At 39.9% G+C, this 23,837-nt stretch overlaps 1 protein-coding gene across 9 annotated transcripts in view; it reads right to left on the reverse strand.

The window, feature by feature from the left end:
- The window catches only part of DNAH5 (dynein axonemal heavy chain 5), a 312,149-nt gene that overhangs the window by 120,897 nt on the left and 167,415 nt on the right, over positions 1-23,837 (reverse strand). For all 9 annotated transcript variants that reach the window (XM_057539913.1, XM_057539912.1, XM_057539910.1 and 6 more), the window contains 9 exons: positions 22,465-22,618; positions 20,696-20,859; positions 19,075-19,231; positions 15,363-15,575; positions 14,400-14,624; positions 12,819-12,991; positions 3,028-3,206; positions 2,450-2,637; positions 1,920-2,114 (listed from right to left, as the gene is read on the reverse strand). In XM_057539913.1, coding sequence (XP_057395896.1) covers positions 1,920-2,114; positions 2,450-2,637; positions 3,028-3,206; positions 12,819-12,991; positions 14,400-14,624; positions 15,363-15,575; positions 19,075-19,231; positions 20,696-20,859; positions 22,465-22,618 — 1,648 coding nt within the window. The remainder of the gene's footprint in view (positions 1-1,919; positions 2,115-2,449; positions 2,638-3,027; positions 3,207-12,818; positions 12,992-14,399; positions 14,625-15,362; positions 15,576-19,074; positions 19,232-20,695; positions 20,860-22,464; positions 22,619-23,837) is intronic.

A 23,837-nucleotide genomic window follows, 5' to 3' on the forward strand; every position in this document is an offset into this window, starting at 1 on the left:
CTGTATGGTTCCACTTATATGAGCTATCTAAAGTAGCCAAATACATAGAAACAGAAAGTAGAATTGTGGTTACCAGGGAATGGGGGGAAGGGAAGAGAGTGGAGTTGTTTAATGGGTATAGAGTTTCAGTTTTGCAAGACAAAAAAGTTATGGAGATCTGTTTCACAACAGTGTGAATTTACTTAACACTACTGAACTATACGCTTAAAAATAGTTAAGATGATAAATTTAATATTTTTAAATCATAATTCTAAAAACCTATAGGGAAAAAAATACATTACCTGCTAATTGGGAGCAGTATGCATCACTTAATACCAATCGTTTGGAGGATAGAGCACATAAAAATATTCAGACCGAGTTCCTGCCTTCAAGGAGTTTAAATTCTAATTGTGGCAATAAAATAAAAATATGAGCAAGCTTGCATAAAAGTACAATAACAATGACTTGAAAGTACTGGTGAGTGGAATTAATTAAGGAAAACTTATCAGCATTAGACTCAGTTAAATCTGTGGGCATGAAGTGAGATTCACAGAATGCTCACCAAGGGATCAGCATGGGGCCAATTGTTTTGTACACATGGACTCATTTCATTTCCCTTGTGACCTTGTGACCTTGTGAACAAGGGCAATAGGAGTGAAGAAGGGAGAAATGAAATTAGAGAAGAAGAGGGCAGGAGTCAGTGATGTGGGAGTTTCTCTACCTGCAAGAAACAGCAGGGAAAAGGGAAGAATCAGTGAGTAAAGGCTGCAATAATCAGAAGAAACCAAGAATGTTTTGAGTGAGAATGGAATATAGTTGAACCTGTGGGTATAACCTAGATTCAGAGAAGTTTGGATTCAGAGGTTCCTCAAAACCATGAGGACACATGACATATATTATGATGAATGAACAGGTGAGATAAAAAGCAAACATCAATATTCATAATTCTTTGGCTCTTAAGTCAGTTCAGATAGTGTTAACTTCATTTCTATGCCTTAAATGTTAATTTCTTCAAATGTACTTAGTAAAACTATGCATGTAAAATTGTTTTTGCCATGATACAACTTTCTACTTTGTATATATGAGGTACCTTGTCAACAACCCCAGTCCACAATTTTTTTTTAATTTTTATTTTATATTAGAGTATAGCTGATTTACAATATTGTGTTAGTTTCAGGTGTACAGCAAAGTGACTCAGTTATACATATACATATGTGTATTCTTTTTAAGATTCTTTTCCAGTGTAGGTTATTACAGAATATTGAGTACAGTTCCCTGTGCTATACAGTAGGTCTTTGTTGTATACCTATTTTATATATAGTAGTGTGTATATGTTAATCCCAAACTCCTAATTTACCCTTCCCCCTGCCTTCCCCTTTGGTAACCATAGGTTTGTTTTCTATATCTGTGAGTCTATTTCTGTTTTGTAAATAAGTTCCTTTGCATCATTTTTTTAGATTCCACATGTAATTGATATCATATGATATTTGTCTTTCTCTGCCTGACTTCACTTAGTATGATCATCTCTAGGTCCATCCACGTTGCTGCAAATGGCATTATTTCATTCTTTTTTTATGGCTGAGTAATATTCCATTGTACATATGTACCGCATCTTCTTTATCCATTCATCTTTCGATGGACATTTAGGTTGCTTCCATGTCTTGGCTGTTGTAAGCAGTGCTGCAATGAACATTGGGGTGCACGTATCTTTTCGAATTACAGTTTTGTCTGGATATATGCCCAGGAGAGGGATTGCTGGGTCATATGGTAGTTCTATTCTTAGTTTTCTGAGGAACCTCCATACTGTTTTCCACAGTGGCTGCACCAACTTACATTCCCCCCAACAGTGTAGAAGGATTCCCTTTTCTCCACACCCTTTCCAGCACTGAATAAAAAATTTAAATATGCCTAAGTACATAGGGACCTTCAGAATGTCACACCTGCTTAGAAAGCTGCTCCTCACACAGCTTGTAGAGCGTGAAAAACTTCCTGGCCAAAACAATGTTGTCAATGAAGCCGCAACTAGCCAACTTCACCCTGATGATAATCTGTCGGTCAGGCACCATCATGGCCACGGAGCGGAAGCTAATCTTCAAGTTTTCAGGGAGTTCCTGCCGCCCAGCATAGCCAGGATTCTATACAGAAAATAAAACCCAAGGATGAATGACACAGTCATGGGGTAACAAGCGCAACACATCAGCATGATATTAAAAGATTCATTATGCACACACAACAAATCTGGAATGACAACCAGAAAATTCATTTACATATCTCACTCTCCTTTTCACTGGAGAGACTAAGTCATGAGTTATTAATATGAGCTCTGTTTAACACCAAAGGTTTTCAAACAGGAGTGAAAATTACAATCCCAATTTCCATTCATGGAAAATAAGTGACATATGACCAGGGACATGTGTGAAAACTGTGGTAAGAAGGCTGAAGTTCAGTAGCTCTTCTTGTGGTTCCTTACCATAGTTAGAAAAAGCCCAAATTCAGGGTTCATAGTCACATTATCTCCATCAGTAAAAATAAAAGACTTTTTACGCTCCTTTTTACATGTCAGAATAATGGAAATCTGCTGGGCTGCAACGGAGAGAACTGGTAGGTCGATACGATTAAATTCATCAAAACAACCCCAGGATCCAGACTGAGCCAGTCCTTAGAACGGAAGTTAAATAGAAAATCCAATTAGTACATAATTTTGGAAAGTCAAAGAAAAAGAGCATTATGCAACTGCCAGGTCAAGCCACAGATAAGTTTGCTCAAACATAAAGTTGAACAAATAGATCATACATTAAATGCCTCCAAAATAACTCACAATGTGACCCTTTATCTGTAAACACCCAACCTGCAGGGATAAAGGAACATTACAAAGGCAAGTGATATTGACATTTGACCCACACAACACTGGTAAGATTCAGGTTTCCCAAAAAGTTTTACAAAGTTGGAAAATGACACTAAGATGTAGCCAATTGTTGAAAAATAAATCTTAACAAGATATCCTTGTTAGCTTAAATTTCTCATCAAATAAAAAAATATAACCCTCACCTTTAAAAATCCGTCCAAGTCCTCGGAAATCCATCTGGTCCGAACAATTGAAAACCACGACGTATTTCCCAAGACATCGTCCCATATCTTTGGTCGTTTCTGTTTTGCCTGTTCCTGCTGGTCCAGCGGGGGCTCCCCCCATGCTCATTCCCAGAGCTTGAGCCAACGTGATATAACACCTGGAGGGGTAGAGAAATCGCTAGAACCACACCACTGGCATCTGGAAGATACTTCTGAGACATCACAGTGACATGATACAGGCACAAAATTGAAAAAAGGAAGATCCTGACCATTACCCCTACATAACCTTTCCAAAACTGCATCCTAAAATACACTTATCCTTATGGATATTAACATGTGTTGAGGAAGAAGGAGGGAGGGAGTGGTCTATGGTCAAATACATTTGAAAACTCTTAAAAAGGTTCAACAGGATTTTTTATGATAATGTATATTCACAATCTCCAATTCTGAAAAAGAGTACATAGCATTTCCAAAACTTATTTGGTAACTTTTTCACAGAAATCTACCAACATCTAAACAAGAGTATTCTAGGAAACAGACTGGGGGCCATTATGTAGATTAATCCCCTTTTGTATCTAAGAGTCAATGATTTGATGAACTTGGAAACCAATGATCACGTGAGATTCAAATCACACATTGCTAAATAATCACACCTTAAATCTATTTCTGGGAGCATCTACTAAACCTGCAAATACCTTCTACTGTATCTTACAGTATGATATTAACAAATAAAAGATTCTGGGGAGAGGATACAAGAATGCCTGTGAAGGAAAACAACCGATAACTTGCTGATGAATTGATCAATTTCCCAGCATCACCCAGTGCCGTAACAGGAGGTAATCTATAATGTAATGCAGTTTAGGGCTTTCTTACGGCTAAACTCTAAAGCATTCATCTGGACTTGAAAAAATTTTTCAAAGAAAATGAAGTCATTATCCAGCATGAAGTGTGGGAATGAGAAGTGAGCACACCCATCCGGAGGCACCTAGGTTCTCAATTTTATTGGGTTTGGGTTCCCAAAAAGGCAGGTAAATGACTCAGCCGCGAATGCAAAAAATGAGCCTGGATTCAAAGAAGGAAATGTGGGTATAAAACCAGAAGGATGCCTGATCTCACTTTGATTCTGCCTTTTAACCCAAGGTCTTATCTTTCTTCTTGAACTCGTTATCCCTTGCACAGCAGTCTCTGTAATTACAGCTAACGTGTCATAATAGCTCCACCTACACTATGGCACTTAAACCCCACTGAACCCTGCAGGGAAGCCACTTATTTTCACCATTTTACAGATGAGGAGAGAGGCTCGCAGAGATGGAATAATTTTTCTCAGCGTCATGGTGGAGGGAGCGGAGATTCAAGCCAGTCTGTGTGGCCACAAGCTCTCATGCTGCCCAGCTCTAGGACACGTCCACACTCTCCCAGTAAGGACTAAACCTCCAGGAACTCTTACCACCCAGTTGCTCTGTCTTGCAAATCCTCCTTATCATAGGGTCATTTGGGTTTATATTTAAACTGAAGAAGTAGCAAGTTGTTAAGTTGCCAGAAAGAAATCATGCTATTTACATGAAAAAAGGGCAGCCATGCCCGGTGATTTATCCCTCACTTTCTCCAATAGGTGGGACTTCAGTCCAACTGATACCAAGCAGGACCCTGTGGGGCTCCTGGGCACAAAAGCCATTCTGTGTCCCCCTGTTTCTTGATTACAGGAAATAGGCTTCATTCAGCCTCCAAGACCTTCCCTGAGTTCCAAGGAGCAGGTTCAAACAGCTGCTAATTAGGGAAGGGAGGGGATGTAAGACAAGGGACGAGCAGTCAAAAGAAACAATAGCGCAGCCTTGGGGCAGGGTCCTGGTTCCCCACCACGGGATATTCATAACAATATCTTTGAGCTGTTTTGCAGATACTGAAACCCCTGCCAGGTGGGAGAAGTTAACTGCATGCTGCCCACAAGCACGTAGACCCCAGACCAGTTGAAACCAGAAGGTGGATGATGCCGACTCCCACTTATCTCCCCACCAACCAATCAGAAGAACGTCCACAGGCTGATCACGCCCTCTCTGAACCATTACTATAAAACTCCTCACTACCCCCTCCAGGTTGGGACACACAATTTTTGTTGTTGTTGTTGTTGTTGTTTTTTAATAACTTTATTTATTTATTTATGGCTGTGTTGGGTCTTCGTTTCTGTGCGAGGGCTTTCTCTAGCTGCGGCAAGCGGGGGCCACTCTTCATCGCGGTGCGCGGGCCTCTCACTATCGCGGCCTCTCTTGCTGCGGAGCACAGGCTCCAGACGCGCAGGCTCAGTAGTTGTGGCTCACGGGCCCAGTTGCTCCGCGGCATGTGGGATCTTCCCAGACCAGGGCTCGAACCCGTGTCCCCTGCATTGGCAGGCAGACCCTCAACCACTGCGCCACCAGGGAAGCCCAGGACACAGTTTTGAGGGCACTAGCCCGTTGTGGCCCCCTTGACCCGGCAAAGCAATAAAGCGATGCTTTGGTACTTCATCCCAAACTCTGAGAATCAATTCGGTGTCGGGTACAGAGGCCACTACGCTGGCACCCAAACCCTCTAGGACTTGCCTTTCAGAGACAAGCATGGATCTGCCAGAGCATCTTCATGTACTTGTTGACATGATTCTCTCCACAGCATTCTACATGTATGTGTACCTCACCCCCTCCCTTCTCTGCCTTCCTTGCCAGTCTCTGCTGCTTTCAAAAATCTCATCCTTCATGAACGGGTTTGGACTTTGTGATTTAGTGGCCTTTTAGCAGCTCTACTATACTTTCCTGCCTCCCCACTAGATGGTCATAAGCTCTCTGCTGTCAGGAACTACTTTTATTACCCCCAGCTATTTGCCTAACCCTTGTCACCTAGTATTCTGTGAACATTTGTTGAATAAATGGTTTGTGCTGGTCCAGCCATACACTTTTATCTGCTTCCTCCTGTCCCAGTAGCTACTAGAGTTAGAGATGCAGAATGTGACCCTGGCAGCAAATGAACAATGACCAACCCCATGACCCAGGGCTCATTAGCACGCAAGTATAGTATTAAGTATTCATAGTGATCTAGATGCATTTCACCACTCGTAAACCAGAAGTGCTTTCAGTTTCTATTCTTAAACAGTATTGATTCTAAAATGCTGAAAAACTTGTCAAGACAACAGGGTATATGCATCAGAAAGTTAATTATCTTTGTTGAGAACTTGGATTAGTTATAGATTCTTTGATTATAGGACAGGCTTAAGGAGAAATAAAAGGAAAGGTTGGTAAAGAATGTGTTATCAATGATTAACTCAATATTGAAAAAACAAACAACCCAATCAAAAAATGGACAGAAGATCAAAATAGACATTTTTCCAAAGAAGTCATACAGATGGCCAACAGGCACATGAAAAGATGCTCAATATCGCTAATTATTAGAGAAATGCAAATCAAAACTACAATGAGGTATCACCTCACATCAGTCAGAATGGCCACCATTAAAATGTCTACAAATAACAAATGCTGGAGAGGGTGTGGAGAAAAGGGAACCCTCCTGCACTGTTAGTGGGAATGTAAATTGGTGCAGCCACTATGGAAAATAGTATGGAGGTTCCTTAAAAAACTAAAAACAGAGTCACCATATGGTCCAGCAATCCCACTCCTGGGCATACATCCAGAAAAGACGAAAACTCTAATTCAAAAAAAAGAAAAGAAAAGAAATAGTGCCACATGCAGCAATGTGGATGAACCTAGAGAATACTGGTGAAGTAAGTCAGAGAAAGACAAATGCTATATGATATCGCATATGTGGAATCTAAAAAAAAAATACAAATGAATATATATACAAAACAGAAACAGACTCACAAACGTAGAAAAAAAACTTACAGTTACCAAGTGGGAGAGAGGGCGAGGGACAAATTAGGAGTATGGGATTAACAGATACACACTACTATACATAAAATAGATAAGTAACAAGGATTTACTGTATAGCATGGGGAATTATATTCAATATCTTATAATAACCTATAATGGAACATAATCTGAAAAAAAAATAACTGAAGCAATTTGCTGTACACTTGAAAATAACACAATATTGTAAGTCAACTATACTTCAATTTAAAAAATTCTAGGGCTTCCCTGGTGGCGCAGTGGTTAAGAATCCGCCTGTCAATGCAGGGGACACGGGTTCGAGCCCTGGTCTGGGAAGATCCCACATGCCACAGAGCAACTAAGCCCATGCACCACAACTACTAAGCCTGTGCTCTAGAGCCCGTGAGCCACAACTCCTGAGCCTGTGTGCCACAACTACTGAAGCCCATGTGCCTAGAGCCTGTGCTCCACAAGAGAAGCCACCGCAATGAGAAGCCGGCGCACCACAACGAACAGTAGCCCCCGCTCGCCGCAACTAGAGAAAGCCCGCGTATAGCAATGAAGACCCAACGTAGCCAAAAATAAATAAATAAATAAAATTTTTAAAATAAAAAATAAAAAATTCTAAACAAAAAAAAAAAGAAAGAATGAAAAACAATAGTCATAGCAACATTATGAATGATGACTAACACTTACTCAGCGGCAGGCCCAGTGCTGGGTCCCTACTTACATTACCTCTAGTCCACACAATGATTCCAGAAGAAGGGACTCAGAAAGGTTAGCTGTCTTGGCCAAGACCACACAGCCCAATGGCCAAGACCCAGGTATAACTCACGGAAGCTGTGAGAATATGTCAGAGAAAGAACACACAGAGTGAGGCCTGTCTACGTTTTTTGTTTTTTTTTTTTTTGGCCACACTGCATGGCTTGTGGGATGTTAGTTCCCCAACCAGGGATCAAACCCAGGTCCTCTACAGTGAGAGCGTAGAGTCCTAACCACTGGACCACCAGGGAATTCCCCTGTTTACATTTCTTATCAAGAAGAGGAGATGTCTCCATCAGTCTTCAATTTCTGCTGCCCTCGGTCTTAAGTGATAGCAGTACAGCAAGTCCCCTACATACGAACCTTAAAGTTGCGAACTTTCAAAGATGCGAACGTGCGTGCCATCAACATCATGTGTGAGTGGAATTGCAGCTCGCCCTCCGTCTCCTATCGCTGACGATCCTTCAGTTCTACCATCTCCCACCTCCTCTCCCTCCTCCAGTCAGTAACTCTATTTGCCTGTTCACTCGATGCCAGCCCCTGGATGCCAGCTGTTGTACTGTACTTTTCAAGGTACTGTACTGTAAGATTAAACATGGTTTCTTTATTTTTTGTGTTTGTTTTTTATGTATTATTTGTGTGAAAAGTATTATAAATCTATTACAGTACAGTACTATATAGCCGATTGTGTTAGTTGGGTACCTAGGCTAACTTTGCTGGACTTACGAACAAATCGGACTTACGAACATGCTCTCGGAATGGAACTCATTTGTATGTAGGGGACTTACTGTGGTAAGAAAGATTCCAGACTTCTCGACTTGTGCTCAGAAGTAGAAGGAAGGCCTGGTCATGAAAAATACCATGAGCTTTTAGAAAAAGGCACTATATGTTTTTAGCATATTTATTGACTATTTTATCATCTGAAATATCTGCAACTCCATCCAAATGACGTCACGTTTCCCAGAGACTATCGCTATCAACATTGTTGAATTTTCATAGGGCAGTCAGTGAAAAGCTAAGATGTCAAGGCCTCTGGCCTTTGTTTTATTCAAGTATTCATCTTAGTGAGGAATTATTTTGTAAAAAGGCAGCCAATCTTGCAATGCAATCCCAATGACCAGCAAAAAATGGTGACTCACTCCTCCCATAATCAACTTAGAGAAGAACAAACAAGTGAACATTTAGAGTGAAACAGGGGGAAACAAACTTTAGAATCACCTCCACTTACATACTTTGCTTTTAAATTTCTCAAGTTTTTTGATACAGATATATATATAAGATAATGAACACAGTGAAAGAATCAAGTTGCAAAAAAGTTTGTATAAACTGATACCTATTTGTGAAAGTTAAAAAAAATCTTGACATATAAGCATTTGAAATTTCTTAGAGAGAAAATAAACTACTAATCATTTTGAAAAATAGAAAAATTTTCCTCTCATACTTTCAACTTTATATCTTTAGGTACTATTTAATTTTTTCACCACAAAGATGTGAATTTGAAAATAAACATTTCTTCATTCATTTGGGAAATTTTATTTAGTACCTATTATGGAACAGAACTGTTCTAGGAGCAGTGAATAAATCACACGAAGTCTATACCTCAAAGAGCTGATATCCTAAAGGAAGGAAATAGACTATTTAAAAGTAGAAAACAGGAAAAATAAAGCTGGTTAGGAGGGTTCAAGAGTGTGGGGATTGCTTCTTCAAATGTGTCAGGTCCAAAGATCCATGTGCGATGACATTCAGTCGGAGACCTGGAGAAGAGGAAGTGAGCTATGCCAGTACCAAAGGGAAAAGGGTTCCCAGTTAAGGCAACAGCAAGTGCAAGGGTCCTGAGGCAGCAGTGTGCTGAGACTGTTCAAGGAGCAAGTAGCTGGAGCTCAATGAGGAAGGACAAAGAGTAGCAGGGATCAGATCATGGCAGGTCTTATAGGCCAATGTAAGGACATTGGCTTTTACTTTGGGTGAGATGGAAAGACAGTGGAGATCAAGGCAAAGGGATGACAGGATCTGACTTATATTCCAGTGTCTGAATTGAGAGGCAATGGCAGAAGCAGGAAACCAGATAAAAGACTATTGCAATCATCCAGCCTAGACATTATGGTGGCTTGGACTAACATGATAACAGCAGAGGGGAGAAAAGTGGTCACATCCTAAGTGAGCTCTGAAAGTGGTGGTGACCAAACTTGATGATAGATTGGATAATAAAGTGAGAGAAAGAAAGGCATCAAGGATGCTCCAAGGATTTTGGCTTGAGCAACTGAAGGATGGAATTGCCATTGGCCAAGCCGGAGAAGAGGGCAGTTTTGTGGGGGGACAATCAAACATAAGTGTGAATTCCCAGTAAGCATCCAAGACAACATGTCACATAGGCAAGTGAATGTATGTGTCTGGAGTTCAAGGGAGAAGCCCTGTCAGGGTGCAGAGATTGGGGAGTCCACATCGAGATGATATTTAAAGCCATGTGAGATCACCTGAGGAGTGAGTGATGGAGAAGAGCCTTGGTGCGTTCAGTGATTAGGGGTCAAGAAGATGAAGAGGAGCCAGTAGGAGATGGTCTGAAGGGACAGCCAGAACGAGAGGAACTAGGTGAATGTTGTGTCCTGGAAGCCACAGGAAGAAAGTGTATCAAAAAGGAGACAGCGATCACCTGTGCAAATGCCGCTGACTAGTCAAGGAAGGTCAGAACTAGAAATGACCATTGGATTTAGCAACATGAGGCTCTGGGTGACTGCCCTACCGGGGGAAGAAAGTGTGACGTGCAGAATAATGGTCCCCCAAAGATATCCACATCCCAATCCCTGGAACTTGTAAATATGTTACCTTACACAGCTAAAGGGACTTTGCAGATGCAATTAATGTGAAAGGCCTTGAGATGGGGAGATTATCCTGGATTACGCAGTGGACCCCATCTAGTCTCATGAGTCCTTAAAAAAGGGGAAGAGGGAGGCGGAAGAGTGGGTCAGAGACATGAGACGGGAAAAGGAAAAGAGACGGGAAGCATGAAGGAGCCTCAACCCATGGTTGTGGCTGTGAAGATGAAGGAAGGGGCCACAAGCCAAGGAATACGGCAGCCTCCAGACGCTGGGAACAGCCCTCAGCTGACAGTCCGCAGGAAAGTGGGGACATAGGTCCTGCAACCACAAGAAGAAGAATTCTGCCAACAAACTAAAAAGCAAAAAGCAGATTCTCCCCTAGAGACTCCAGGAGGGACCACAGTCCTGCTGACACCTGATGTTAGTCCAACAAGGTGTGCGTCACATTTCTGACGTATGCGACTGTGAAATAATTCGTGTTGTTTAAGCTTCTAAACGTGTGGTCATTTGTTATGAAAGCAACAGAAAACTAATACATAGAACCTGAATGGTGTGAATTCAAGGTAAAATACACAGAAAAAACTGTGATTTTGAGGCGTTTTGATGGGAGTACAGAAATGGGAGTGAAACTAGAGGATTCACGGTAGGATTTCCTTTCTGGAAGCCATTATAGCACATTGTACGTTGATGAGAATGATCCAGTGGAAAGTGAAAATTGATGATGCTCCCAGAGAGAAAATAACTGTTTCAGTGGAAGGTGTTGGCTTTGGATGGTAGCACAAAATCCATCCCTGAAACCAGGAGAGAAAGTGGACAGCATAAGGATAGGGGGCTTGGTTGGCAGACATGATGGTGGGGGATGAGTGCAGGTCCTCTCCTGTGGTAGCATCTATCTTCTCAGTAAAACAGGAAATGGGGCCTTCGGTCGAGAGACGAAGGGAGGAGAATGCTTGAGGTTTGAAAGGAGGGAAGGTGTGAAATAGCTGTTACAAGTGTTTCAAGGAATTCTCCACATTTTGTCATTTTTCACCTCTGCACTTCAAAACAAAGAGAACTCCAAAAAAACATCTAAAAGCATCCAGTAGAAACCATCTTTTGTAGAAAATAAACGTATGGTTACCAGGGGATATGGGGGGGAGGGATAAATTGGGAGATTGGGATTGATATACACACACTACTACTGACATATATAAAATAGATAACTAATAAGAACCTAGTGTGTAGCACGGGGAAGTCTACTCAGTACTCTGTAACGGCCTATATGGAAAAGAATCTAAAAAAAGAGTGGATATATGTATATGTACAACTAATTCACTTTGCTGTACACCTGAAACTAACATCTGTAAATCAACTATACTCCAATAAAAATTTTAAAAAAAATCATCTTTAATGAGACATAAGAAGGAATATGGAGTGTATGAAGACAAAGAAAATGTGAGGAGAAAAGGACAGTAAAATCTTCTGCTACTCCTCAATCCTCAGGTAAAAGTGAGCATTTCACTCAGTATCACGACTGAGCCGAAGGAAAAATCTCACAGGCAGGGCTATTACGTCAAACTTTCATACTTCGTCCGATAATATTTTCAAGCTAATAGCCCAGGGGTTCATCCTGTGAAAATGACTGATATTCAGCTTCAGCTTCTCCTTAGGCCCAATGTTGATTTTAACACTCAGCCATTTTGTCCAACGTTAAGTATTCAAAGCCTCCCTGAACAGCACATATACAATTAGCTGATGCCACAAAGCTCAAATTAAACTAAGTGAATTACAGGCTATTAGCCATGGAGGAAGGACCCCTGGAGATAACCTAGTACGTCTTACAGGTGAGGAAACTGAGTCCAGGGAAATTGCATGGCGTCTCTGGCTAACACAGTTGGTAAATAACAGGCAGAGGGCAGGACAGGTCAATGTCCTCTCCATCACGATTCACCAATGTTCATACTCAATTTCCTTCCTGCTAAAAAAACCACCTTTATTGTCTCTGTAATGACAATAAGTGCCACAGTCCCCTAAAGCAGCCCTCAAAGCCCATGGTGATTTGCACCTATTGATACATAGCGATTAATTCGCTTTTTTCCCATTTGATGTCCACGGAGGTCATTTAAACAGACTCTGTAAGACTGAAGGCAAAGGAAGCAAAGTCTGTTTTAGTCACAAACCTACTAAATCCCATGTGGAGACATGTGTGTAAAGCTAAACATACCGAATGTCGAAGACTTTAATATAAAAGAGCCTGTAAACCCTAAAGAGACCGTCAGCCAAAATCCCTTGAGCACCTGGAGAGAATTAGAAGGTTGGGGGTGGAGGAGAGAGAGGTTGAGGAGTCACAGAACCCTTCCATCACCTGTCTGTGAGGGGAGTTATAACAAGCCTGTCAGTGCAGCCTAAAAACTCGTTCTGGTATATGAACGGTACATCTGTGATGTGAATCATCATCTTGTCGGAATCTTCGTTAAAATAAAATCTGCACTGTTTCAGCCACTCAAAGTCCGTAGGGCTCTTGATATGCATGTGACACTGAAATGCAAAAGGTATGTGTTAAAACTGAGATGAGAACCGCTTATTAACTATACACATTAGCATTCAGGTAGATCATAATGTGAAGTTAATGGAACGCAAAGACAGCCCAACTAATTGGGAGATGTCAACTACATCACCATCCAACCCATTCATTTACTGATCAGCAAAAAAAGATACTTTCAAAGATATGAGAAAAGGAGAAGTCAAGAGAAACTCCTAATTGTGCCCCTCAATTTAAATAACGTGATCTATTTTAAGAGGAAGGCGTTCATTTCTTAAATTTCACCCTTAAATATCCAATACCACAGTCCTAACCATGAAATACAACCTATGAAAAAACACATTTGGCTTACAAAGATAGAACTAAACAATCTCATTAGGAAAAAAAAAGTCATCTCTTATGATTATGATAAAGTCCATTCTTGGGTTTTTTTTTTTTAATCCGTTAATTACTCTTCCTAGGATTTGCAGTGAGCTAAAATTTCTAACATCTAAATGGCAGGTTATTGCCCAGCAATGCTTTTGTCTGAATATTTTTAACCAAAATTTTAAGCCACTTTAACCATTTTTCTTTGACAAATAAGAAATCTAAAATTACCCTGAGCCCTTTATTTCTCATTGAGGCAAACAGTGTGCTTAACTATTAAGAGAGGAGATTAGCACATAACAGCTTGAATGCGTTGCCTTTATTTCCATTACATCAGAACCAATCTTTCATAATCTTTTTTAAATAATGGGGTGAGACACGATCCAGAAAATTATTATGAAAATAAGAGCTTCATGCCTGTTATCTAATGTTGTATTTTATAGTAGAGGACAAATTTCATTTCTTTTCACATTTCCTATTTTCTATAGCTACGAAACTCTCTTTTCCATCCCTGTTCTTTCTTTAAAGGCAAAATCCGCATGTCTCCTGAATGTCACAAACTATATTAGGAAAGACCATTTGCAATCAATGACATAAAATGTAGCATAACTTGTTCAAGATGTGATTTATGAAGAGCCTTAAAGGAACTACTAAGCAGTTCTACTAGCAATATCACTTATTATTTCTGTAGCAAGAAACTGGTCATCTTCAATTTAACAACCAAAAGGAGCACAAGACAAATAAAAGCTTTTCAGGATGCTACATGACATTTCAGCATTAAAAATAAGCACATAAAGAATTTTAAAATAAAGTCTAATTGCCTCCATAACACCTTAGCCGAGATCATTGGAAAATAGCTGAAATTTCAGCTAAAGACTGAAAAGAAAGTCTGACAAACAATCTCTCATCATGAAGATGCTTCTTTGCCTGAATTTTATCTTTTCTTTGAATTCATTCAAACTATTCCCAGTGGGTAAACAAAGATAGTTACTAGTATTTGCTTTTCTGTATATGCCACAGCATTTGTAAAGCATTTACCAGGTCATCAAAGATATCTCTTTGGTGCACATGAATAGTAATCAAAGTCTCATATTTAACTCGTTCCACGGAACTCAGATCCTTGGTTGTCATGTCTATCAATGTGTTCAGTAGCTCCAGGAAAGACTGATTGGTTTTCTGCATGATTTTTTTATCAAACTTGGCATTTCTAAGAGCCTCTTCTGAATCCCGTGTCCATATCATTTGAATTCCTAATAATCCAACCTTATGGAAATAAAAAAGGCTTTATGAGTGCGTATGGCATATGAATATATTTAAATAGAAATCACAATAGAGTAAACAGCTGTGATTATTATGCAAATGTCAGGCCATCCTTGATTACATCAACTTGATGGGTTGTTTCAAAACCTATGGAGACTCTATTCATATTGTTTACCTGACAATTAAGTATATTCAGCCTCATGACATGTCTACAGTTTTTTCTTCTCATTTTAAGTCATATTTCTCCCTAAATAGATTTTAAGTTACTGGTAGGGAAAGAATACGTCTTAAACCTACTTTCCCCAAACTAACACAGGGTTTACACACAGTAGACACAAAATCTCTATTGATCACATGACTAAGAAAACATCATTTTCTGTATTTTATTGCTGAAACATATTTCTCATTTTTCTGGTAAAACACACTCAGTACATTTTATGATTTATGTACTGAAGAGGTTCAGTAGGAAAAAAATATTTTAAGTTAAAGAAAACATATCAAATATCTCAATAGCACAAATATATATATATTTATAAATATATATGTATAGATAAAGATACATGACACCAAATAATCGGTAGTTGAAATCTTTAAGCTTATCTATATTTAACAAATCCTAATGAAAATCTTAATATTGGTCTAGAGTTAAATTATAGGCAGTTGTGTAGTTTACAATAGACAATATCTGAGATCTAAAATGACTATTCTATAAAAAATACTTTCCAATTTCAATACACTGACCTGAGCAGGGAAGGAAGAAAGAAATTCAATCAGTTGGAAACCTGTTTCTTGAATATTTGCAGCTGCCTGGCGAATCACAAGATGTAATGAGGCCTGAGATTCCTCCAAGAGAGAATTAAGCCAAACTTCCACATTGCCCTCTGCCATCACGGGTTTATCCAATTCAATCGTCTCACCCTCTCGAGAGGAAACTGACAGAATGCGATCATAGATCTGTGTTAGAAGCCGAAAAAGAAGCTATATTTACACAAAGAATTGAATTCCTCCATCGCCCTCTTGTCAATGTTATCCTTCCTGTAGAAAGTTAAGCCACATTTTATAAAATAAAAGGCAAAGTATGATACAAAATCAATTCCAAAACAATTTTTTAAAAAGCTATCCATGAAATCGAAAAGGGAATACTAAATCAATTTCAAATAGTCTATACCGGAGAGGGGAAAACTTGTTTTCGAAGAGAAATGTTCAATACAAATGTGATAATCAAAAAAATCTCTAAAGTTTCCCAAGATGAAATAGGACTCTCTAAGCCCCTGTCATCCACACCACGAGATTATCAAGTTGACATTAGCAATGACCTGGTCAAAATGATCAATGCAAACATCTCACAAGGTAATTCCAGTTCTATACAAAACACTGTGCTCTTTACAGGAGCTGTTGGCTGCACATAATATATTCTAATGCAAACCCAGCTCCTAGTCTGGTCATTTCACTTCAATTTCCATGCAGTATGGCATAATGAGAATATGTGGAGTATTTGGAATTCTAAAATACGGTTCAAATGGTGCTGTGCTATTCACTGACCTTCCGATGTTGGAAGACACATCTCAGAGACTAAATTTCTTGCTTCTATTTAGTCATTAAAAATCATGCCTGTCCTACTTCCCAACTCACCTTACAGGCCACTCATGCCAGTTATACAAAATACAGCTGGCCCTCCATATCCACGGTTTCTGAATCCACAAACTCAACCAACCTCTGATCAATATTTGAAAAAAAATAATTCCAGAAAGTTCCCAAAAGCAAAACTTGAATTTGCCACATGCTGGCAACTATTTACATAACCTTTACATTGTATTGTATTGTAAGTAATCTAGAAACCATGTGTAGGTATATCTAAATATTACAGTATTTTATATGAGACTTAAGCCTCCACAGATTTTGGTATCTGCTGGGGTCCTGGAACCAGTCCTCCCCACAGACACCAAGGAACAACTGTGATGCAAACTATAAAGTAAATGCAAATGTTTGTTGTTGTTTTGTTCTCTAGTAAGTGGAATATTGTTCCCTTGGGCCCAGATTTAGTCTGTATTAATGAAATCCTCCTTAGTTGTCACAGAAGTGATCTACCAAGAAGCTAGTGAGCCTTAAGTTTCAGGGCCCCTCACTTGCACAGACCCTTCTAGGTCCTGAATATAAATTTGTATGTATAATTTTATAAGATTTAGGACCCACAAAACCAGGATCTGCCCCTGGCTGTAGAAACCTTATGGTAGGAACAGCAACAAGAAAAAAAAAAAAAAAGCAATGCTATTTATTTTTAAGAAGTAATTGCTATGAACAGAGGCTGAAAATGAGGAAGTTTCAATTATCTTCAATGTACAATCAGACAATAAGAAGCTTCACTCTAAGACCATGAAGTCCTGGTGCTAAAGCAGAAGGATTTGAGGAAAACATAAAGAAGAACTTCCTAGGTAATTCAATGCCCTCTTTCAATCCATGCATCCAGTAGATCTACAAGAAAGATCAATTTTCAAACCATTCAATCCATATGGTCTTCTCTTTCTCTCCACCCACCCCCTTTGTTGTAGCAACCCAGCCTTTCCCATCCTGACTCTGCAATCACTTTCGAAACTGGTTTCCTTGCCCCCTTCCATTCTGCCTCCTACTCTGAGCCAGAGGCTCTTTCTGAAACACAAATCAGGTCACTGCTCTGCTGAAAACCTCCCACGCCTTTTGTCACGTTCATGATGAAGTACATTCCATAGTGTGATGCACTTGGCCTTCTGGAATATGGTCCATGCCTCCTTCTCCCTCTTTTCCCTTTGCTCATTACCCCATGTTGTGGGTTAAGTTGTCTCCTCCAAAAATATATATTGAAGCCCCAACCCCTAGTACCTGTGAGTGGGACCTGATTTGGAAATGGGGTGTTTGAAGATGCAATCAAGTTAAGATGAGGTCATCTTGGATGCTGGTGGACCAGAATCCAATGACCTTAGAAGAAGAAGGAAATTTAGACACAGACACACAAGGAGAATGTCAAGTGAAGACAAAGGTGGAGATCAAAGTGATGTGTCTGCAAGACAAGGAACACCAAGGATTGCTGACCACCACTAGGAACTAGGAGCCAGGCACTAAACAGACTCTCCTGCAGAGCCTCCGGTCGGAACCAACCCTGCCAACACCTTAGTCTGGATGTCTAGCCTCCGGAACTGTGAGAGAATAATTTTCTGTTGTTTTAATCCATGGAAGCCCTAGGAAAGTAATACACTCCCTCACATACCCACACTTCTGACATCCTAGACTGCCCACACCTCCGGGCCGTTGCACTTGCCCTTCCTCTGGCCAGACTGTGCGTCCCTTCCCCACTTGCCTGGCTATGTTCCACTCACCTTCAAAAAATCGGTTCAAACACCACATTCTCCTGCAGGAAGCTTTCCCTTACACCCCTTACACCCAGGTTAGGGCTCCCTGGTGGGCATTTCCATGCTCCTTGTGCATCACACAAACACAGCAAGTCAAAACTATCGATGGTTTAATTGCCAAATTTCTCTTGAATGTTGTACTGCATAAAAACAACTGCAGTATGGATTGCGATATATTCTTCCTTGGAACCCCAGGACTGGCATCATGCCTGGCACACAGCGAGGGGCTTGAACTTAAATGACTCGCTTTTAATGGCCCCCAATGGACTAGCTCTACCACTGCACGAGCTGCACTCTGTAGACCCCACCAGAGCACGAGATCCCTGAGGATGGTATATTCCCATTGTTAAGCACAACATCTAGTCCATGGTATTTGCTCAACAGATGCAAATTGCATGCTGGGATGAATAAATAAATGATACTAAGGTTTGTATGAAACACCATAAGGGGAACTGAATATGTTATCCAACAGGAAGGGTCACTTTTTTTAGGGAATTTGGGGTAAAGGGGTAGATTACACAATATCTTTTGGCAGCTGGGCAAATGTAGTCTTCCTCGTGTTGGATAACTTCTTTTGGGTCCCATACAACTCCATGATTCTAGAAACTTGTTGGGAGTGTTTAAAAAAAAAAAAAGGAAAGAAAAGGTTTTCAATGGAGTATGATGAAAAACATGGAGGACCATCATGCCAAAAACATCCGAAGCCTGATTACAACAATCAAGTCACTGTGGCAATTCTGTTCAGTCAAGGCGCTATTTGATGAGCAATTTGTTCCTTTGTTTTGTTGAATTTCTAAACAGTTAACTTGGCATGTGAATCTATGAATGCTACATACGAAGCATTCCTAATCACATTTAAACTATTTGTTATTCAAATCTACACTTTGGATATTAAGAAGTCACATAGTTCTGAAGGCAAATTGGGCCCAAAAGTATCTTTTTAGTCATCAGGTGATATTTAATGGACAGGGAAGTAAATCTTTGTAAACACTATTGGAGAGCAATTTAATAAAGACAGTTGAGATTCTAAGATACCTAAATTGCTGGCCAGCAATTAGAATTAGGCAAACCTTTTCATGGAACTTGACCGTTCTGATGTTGTCAAACACATTCAGCAAATGGGCTTGTATAGTGTGTGTGTCTGACGCCTGCCCCAGAATCTCCAGAAGAGTGGGGTCCGAGACGAAGAAGAACCGAGGAAAGCAAAGCCGTTTTTTCTCCAAGTACCTAAGTGGGGAGGAAAAGATAAACTTCATAAGCACACAAAACAGGTCTTTCTAGGAATAAATTAATCTGGATGGGAAAAAGGGAAAAGACTTTGACAGAATCTAATTTTCCCACACTGTTCAATGTTTTTGTTTTGTTCTCTGTTTTTGTTTTATTTTTTTTTTCATTACTAATTTTGCCAAGTGGGAGTCCATATTCTGATTGGGAGACTATTTTTTTCCAGAATTGATAGAATTTCCTCATTTTTCACAAGTATAATGTATACATTTGACTTAACCTGGAAATATTTGTACTTTCTCTGTAGAAGACAGGAAAATTTACACACAGGGAGTCTTTTGGTTTTGTGTTTGTTTTATTTTGTTTGCAAGCACAGTGTTATGTCAGCTAAAGGCTGACAATTCCAATTCTTAGGATTGTATCTTAAAAGAATCCAATGGGGCTTCCCTGGTGGCGCAGTGGTTGAGAATCTGCCTGCTAATGCAGGGGACACGGGTTTGAGCCCTGGTCTGGGAAGATCCCACATGCCGCGGAGCAACTGGGCCCGTGAGCCACAATTACTGAGCCTGCCCGTCTGGAGCCTGTGCTCCGCAACAAGAGGGGCCGCGATAGTGAGGGGCCCGCGCACCGCGATGAAGAGTGGCCCCCGCTTGCCACAACTAGAGAAAGCCCTCACACAGAAACGAAGACCCAACACAGCCATAAATAAAGAAATAAATAAATAAATTATAAAAGATCACCAGAGATATCAGCTTCATTTAAAAAAAAAAAAAGAATCCAATAAATCTATCACTGAAGCAGAAACAAAATCCAGCTGCGTGGAAGGAAGGGTCTGGACACTGTCCTCTGCCTCGAGGAGTTACAAAAACCCAGTGAATGTTTGTTCTTCCTATCATCACCCTACTTTTGCTGCACTTTTGTTTCCATATTTAACATATTTCTACTTAGTGATTTTATCGTGATTAGCCAAAGGGCAAGAAAATTATTTATTACTCTTGGAGTTCCTCCAGCCTCCATATATGTAAGTGTGGGTGTGGGTGTGGGTGTGTCAGTGTATATTGCTAGGTATTAGATTAGGCTCTCATTTTTGTATAATCTTGACCGCTTGTGTATACTACACACTGTTCATATTGTTCTTGGTTGAGTGTAATGAAGTATTTTGCTTCTTCAGATGTTTATCCAAGAAGGAGATCAGAAAAACAGGTATATTAATTTTAAAAACAAGGACTGTATGAGAATATTTACAAGCTCTTGTCCCAGTGATGGAAGAGGCCATAAATCCTATAATTTCAACATCAGAGGAAATCTAGTAACTGCTTGGAGAGACGATAAGGCTCCAAACTATCAGTTTTATCTATGCCACAACGTTAGACATGAATTGAGTCTAAGCAAAAGAACACCCATTTGGCTAATCCTGTCTCGTGTCTCCGGTCCCTTTCATCTCTAGGATGCTTAGAGTGAACTTACCCAGTAAGGGATTTCTGGCAGATTTCCAACTGGTCCAGCAAGTGTGGTAACAGCTGCCCCATGGTCTCATCTCCAACACAACACTGAACCACACTGGGCATCTCATGTGCCCGAGTCATGATCTTCACCCAGGATTTATCTATGTTGGAAAAGCGCTTGGCCTCCTATGAGCACAAGGTAACAAAGCACACTTGGACACGTCTGTGATCCCAAGAACAGAGTGTCTCACATACCTCCCGCTGAGGTCAGACTTGTAACCGTTCTGGATACCCTGTGCATACATGAAATATCACACATGTTCTATTTCAATTCTCCTTGGGCCTTTTGCACCATAGCGGCCCCTTTCTTAAATAAGAATCTTTAGCTCAACCCTGGGACTCACATTATGTTAACTAAAAGCAGGAAGCAGGTATAAAAATAAAAATACAAATTGGGAGATTGGGATTGACATATACACCCTACTATACATAAAATAGATAACTAATAAGAACCCACTGTATAGCACAGGGAATTCTACTCAATACTCTGTAATGGCCTATATGGGAAAAGAATCTAATAAAAAGAGTGGATATATGTATACGTATAACTGATTCACTTTGCTGTACACCTGAAACTAACATAACATTGTAAATCAACTATAGTCCAATAAATATTAAAAATAATAATAATAATACAACACAAGGTAATTTGGGAGAAAAGGACCCTCCCAACTGTTTTCAATTACCTCCAAATTAAGTGAATCTTATGTTTTTCAAGTTTTCTACACTAAGCATTGAATTATTTGTGTATTTAGAAAACAAACATTTAAAAATAAGATACAAAATTAATTATAGTGTGATCCTAATATTCTGAAATTTTTAAAAATAGATTTTTTAGGAAAAATGGAAAATGTGCAGATTAATTTGAGAGAGTAGGAATTGTGATTTTCTTCCTTAAAACTTTCTGTATTTTACCAATGAGCACATACTATCAAATATGAGAGCAAGAAACTCCACCTAGCTCCTTCAATATTGTATGTGAAAGTCTCCATTAAGTCCAATTTGAGACTCTTCACCCATCAAGAAGAAAAACACGCCCAAATATAAAAGAAAAATAAATACCTAAAATTATAATGTATGGATACATTTCACTGGTAGCCAAAAAATAAATCGGCTAACAGGTCTGCCCTCTATAATTAAACTGAAAACTAACCAAATAGAAAGCTAAGGAAACCTAAATGAAGAGAACACTCAACGTAATCAGGCTTCTAAAACTCAAATTTATCGTTAACACGTTATAATTTAGCAAACAATTTAAGGTAATTGGATAAGAATCCTTGAGCTTTTTCTTGCAGATTTCCACCCCATTTTACAGTACAGATATAATTGGGTATATTGTAGAGTGTGAGTTATTTTAAACTGTCAGTAGTAGAGAACAAATTATCCTACCACTGTCAAGATAACCACTCCATAATTCTGCACTGTTCCAAGTTCCACCTTCAAATTAGCTGAAGAAGTATATCAATTATGCAGGCATTCATTGTTTTTTAACCCTCCATTTCCTATAAAACTTCACGGTTTTGAAGCGTTCTTCCTCTCATTTTCACGCCCCTCTTTTCCACAATTACCCTCTCTCTCTTTGAAGAACAGCTGGACAGCAACAACCAAAAGATTGGAGAAGGGGTGGCTCGATGGAGGTTGAAATTTATTGCATTTTTAAGGGCATTCTGAGTTATTAGATAGTTCTCTAAGTTTAAAAACCGAATGAAATCATAAAGAAATTTCGAAGACCTTGGGAAGCTGCTTGGCAATGTCTCCTCCTACAAAGACAGCTTCTAAGTAAATCCACAAGTTTTGCACCATCATCCAATTCTCAATGATGTCTGTTGAGTTGGAAAGGTATTGCACCCACTTTTGAATCTGGCCTTTGAATGGCATATTGTACCTAAAATGAGAAATACATTCAGAATTTGTTTTTTTAGTGTTTTGTTTTTATTGTTGTTGTTTTCAAACTAAAGAGGTTTTTAAAAAATCCTGATTTTCACCTATTTCTTCACAACTTTGATTACGTTGCTGGCTTTTAAAATGACGCTACCAAGTGATTCATTCATCACCATATACTGGGCATTGTTAAACCGACATTTTCCCTCTTGACCCAGGGCATAGAGAAGTGGGAGATGTTATCATCTAAGGAGCAGATCAAGCGTTAGACTTGACTCCACCCAGCTGCTGGAACAGTATCATTCTGGCCATTATTGCTGTCGCCAAGGGAATAACATTCTCTCCACTGAGCTTCTGTGCCTATTCCGTGGAGTCTCTTGTTTTTCATGTAATGTGGAGCCATTACAGAGCCGTTGGCAGGGACCGAACAACAAATTCAGTTTTCAAATAGGATACTATCTGGACTCTCTCTTTAGCCTGCCCTCTTCTGAGCCTCTTTCCAACTTCCCATCCACTCCTGCCCACCCCACTCATGTCTGTGTGTACATGTATGCATGAGGCTTTCTGCATGGACACACATAAAGCCTGAGAGCCACTTTTCTTCCTCTCTCATAGTTAATCTATCTTCCCTTTTTCCTCGTGAGGTAGAAGCAGACAGTGGTCCCCCAATATTTTTTTCTCCTTCTTCTTTAGATATAGAACCCCATTTCTACCTAGACTCATAGCTGCCCAGTTAAAATACTGAATTTCCCAGCCTCCTTTGCAGCAATGTGCGGTCCCGGGATTAAGCTCCACATCAATATTTCTCAACCCTAGCTGCACATTCTAATTATCCGATAAATATTAAAAACTACCAATACCTTAAAACAAACAAACAAACAAAAACCTACCAATACCTGCCTGGATCCCACCCCTAGGAACTTTGATTCGATCAGTCTGGGATGTGGCCCAGGCTTTGGGATTTTTTAAAGTTCCTTAGGTGTGTCTAGTGTGTAGCCAAGTCTGAAAACCACTCTTCCGGATGGGAAGTGAGCAGCAGCATTGGATGTAAGGGGTAGAAGGAGGAGAAGGGCTACACCTGGTAAAGATGGAGAGTGAGCCAGACAAAGCTTGGGTCCCCGGTGATGTGGTAGAGTCCACAGTCCTACCTGAGCCATCAACCTTGGGACATTTTTTTAATTGAGAAAGACATAAACTTCAGTCTTGTTCAAGCGATGTTGTAT

Source organism: Balaenoptera acutorostrata, chromosome 2, assembly GCF_949987535.1.
Source record: "Balaenoptera acutorostrata chromosome 2, mBalAcu1.1, whole genome shotgun sequence".
NCBI classification, from domain to species: Eukaryota; Metazoa; Chordata; class Mammalia; order Artiodactyla; family Balaenopteridae; genus Balaenoptera; species Balaenoptera acutorostrata.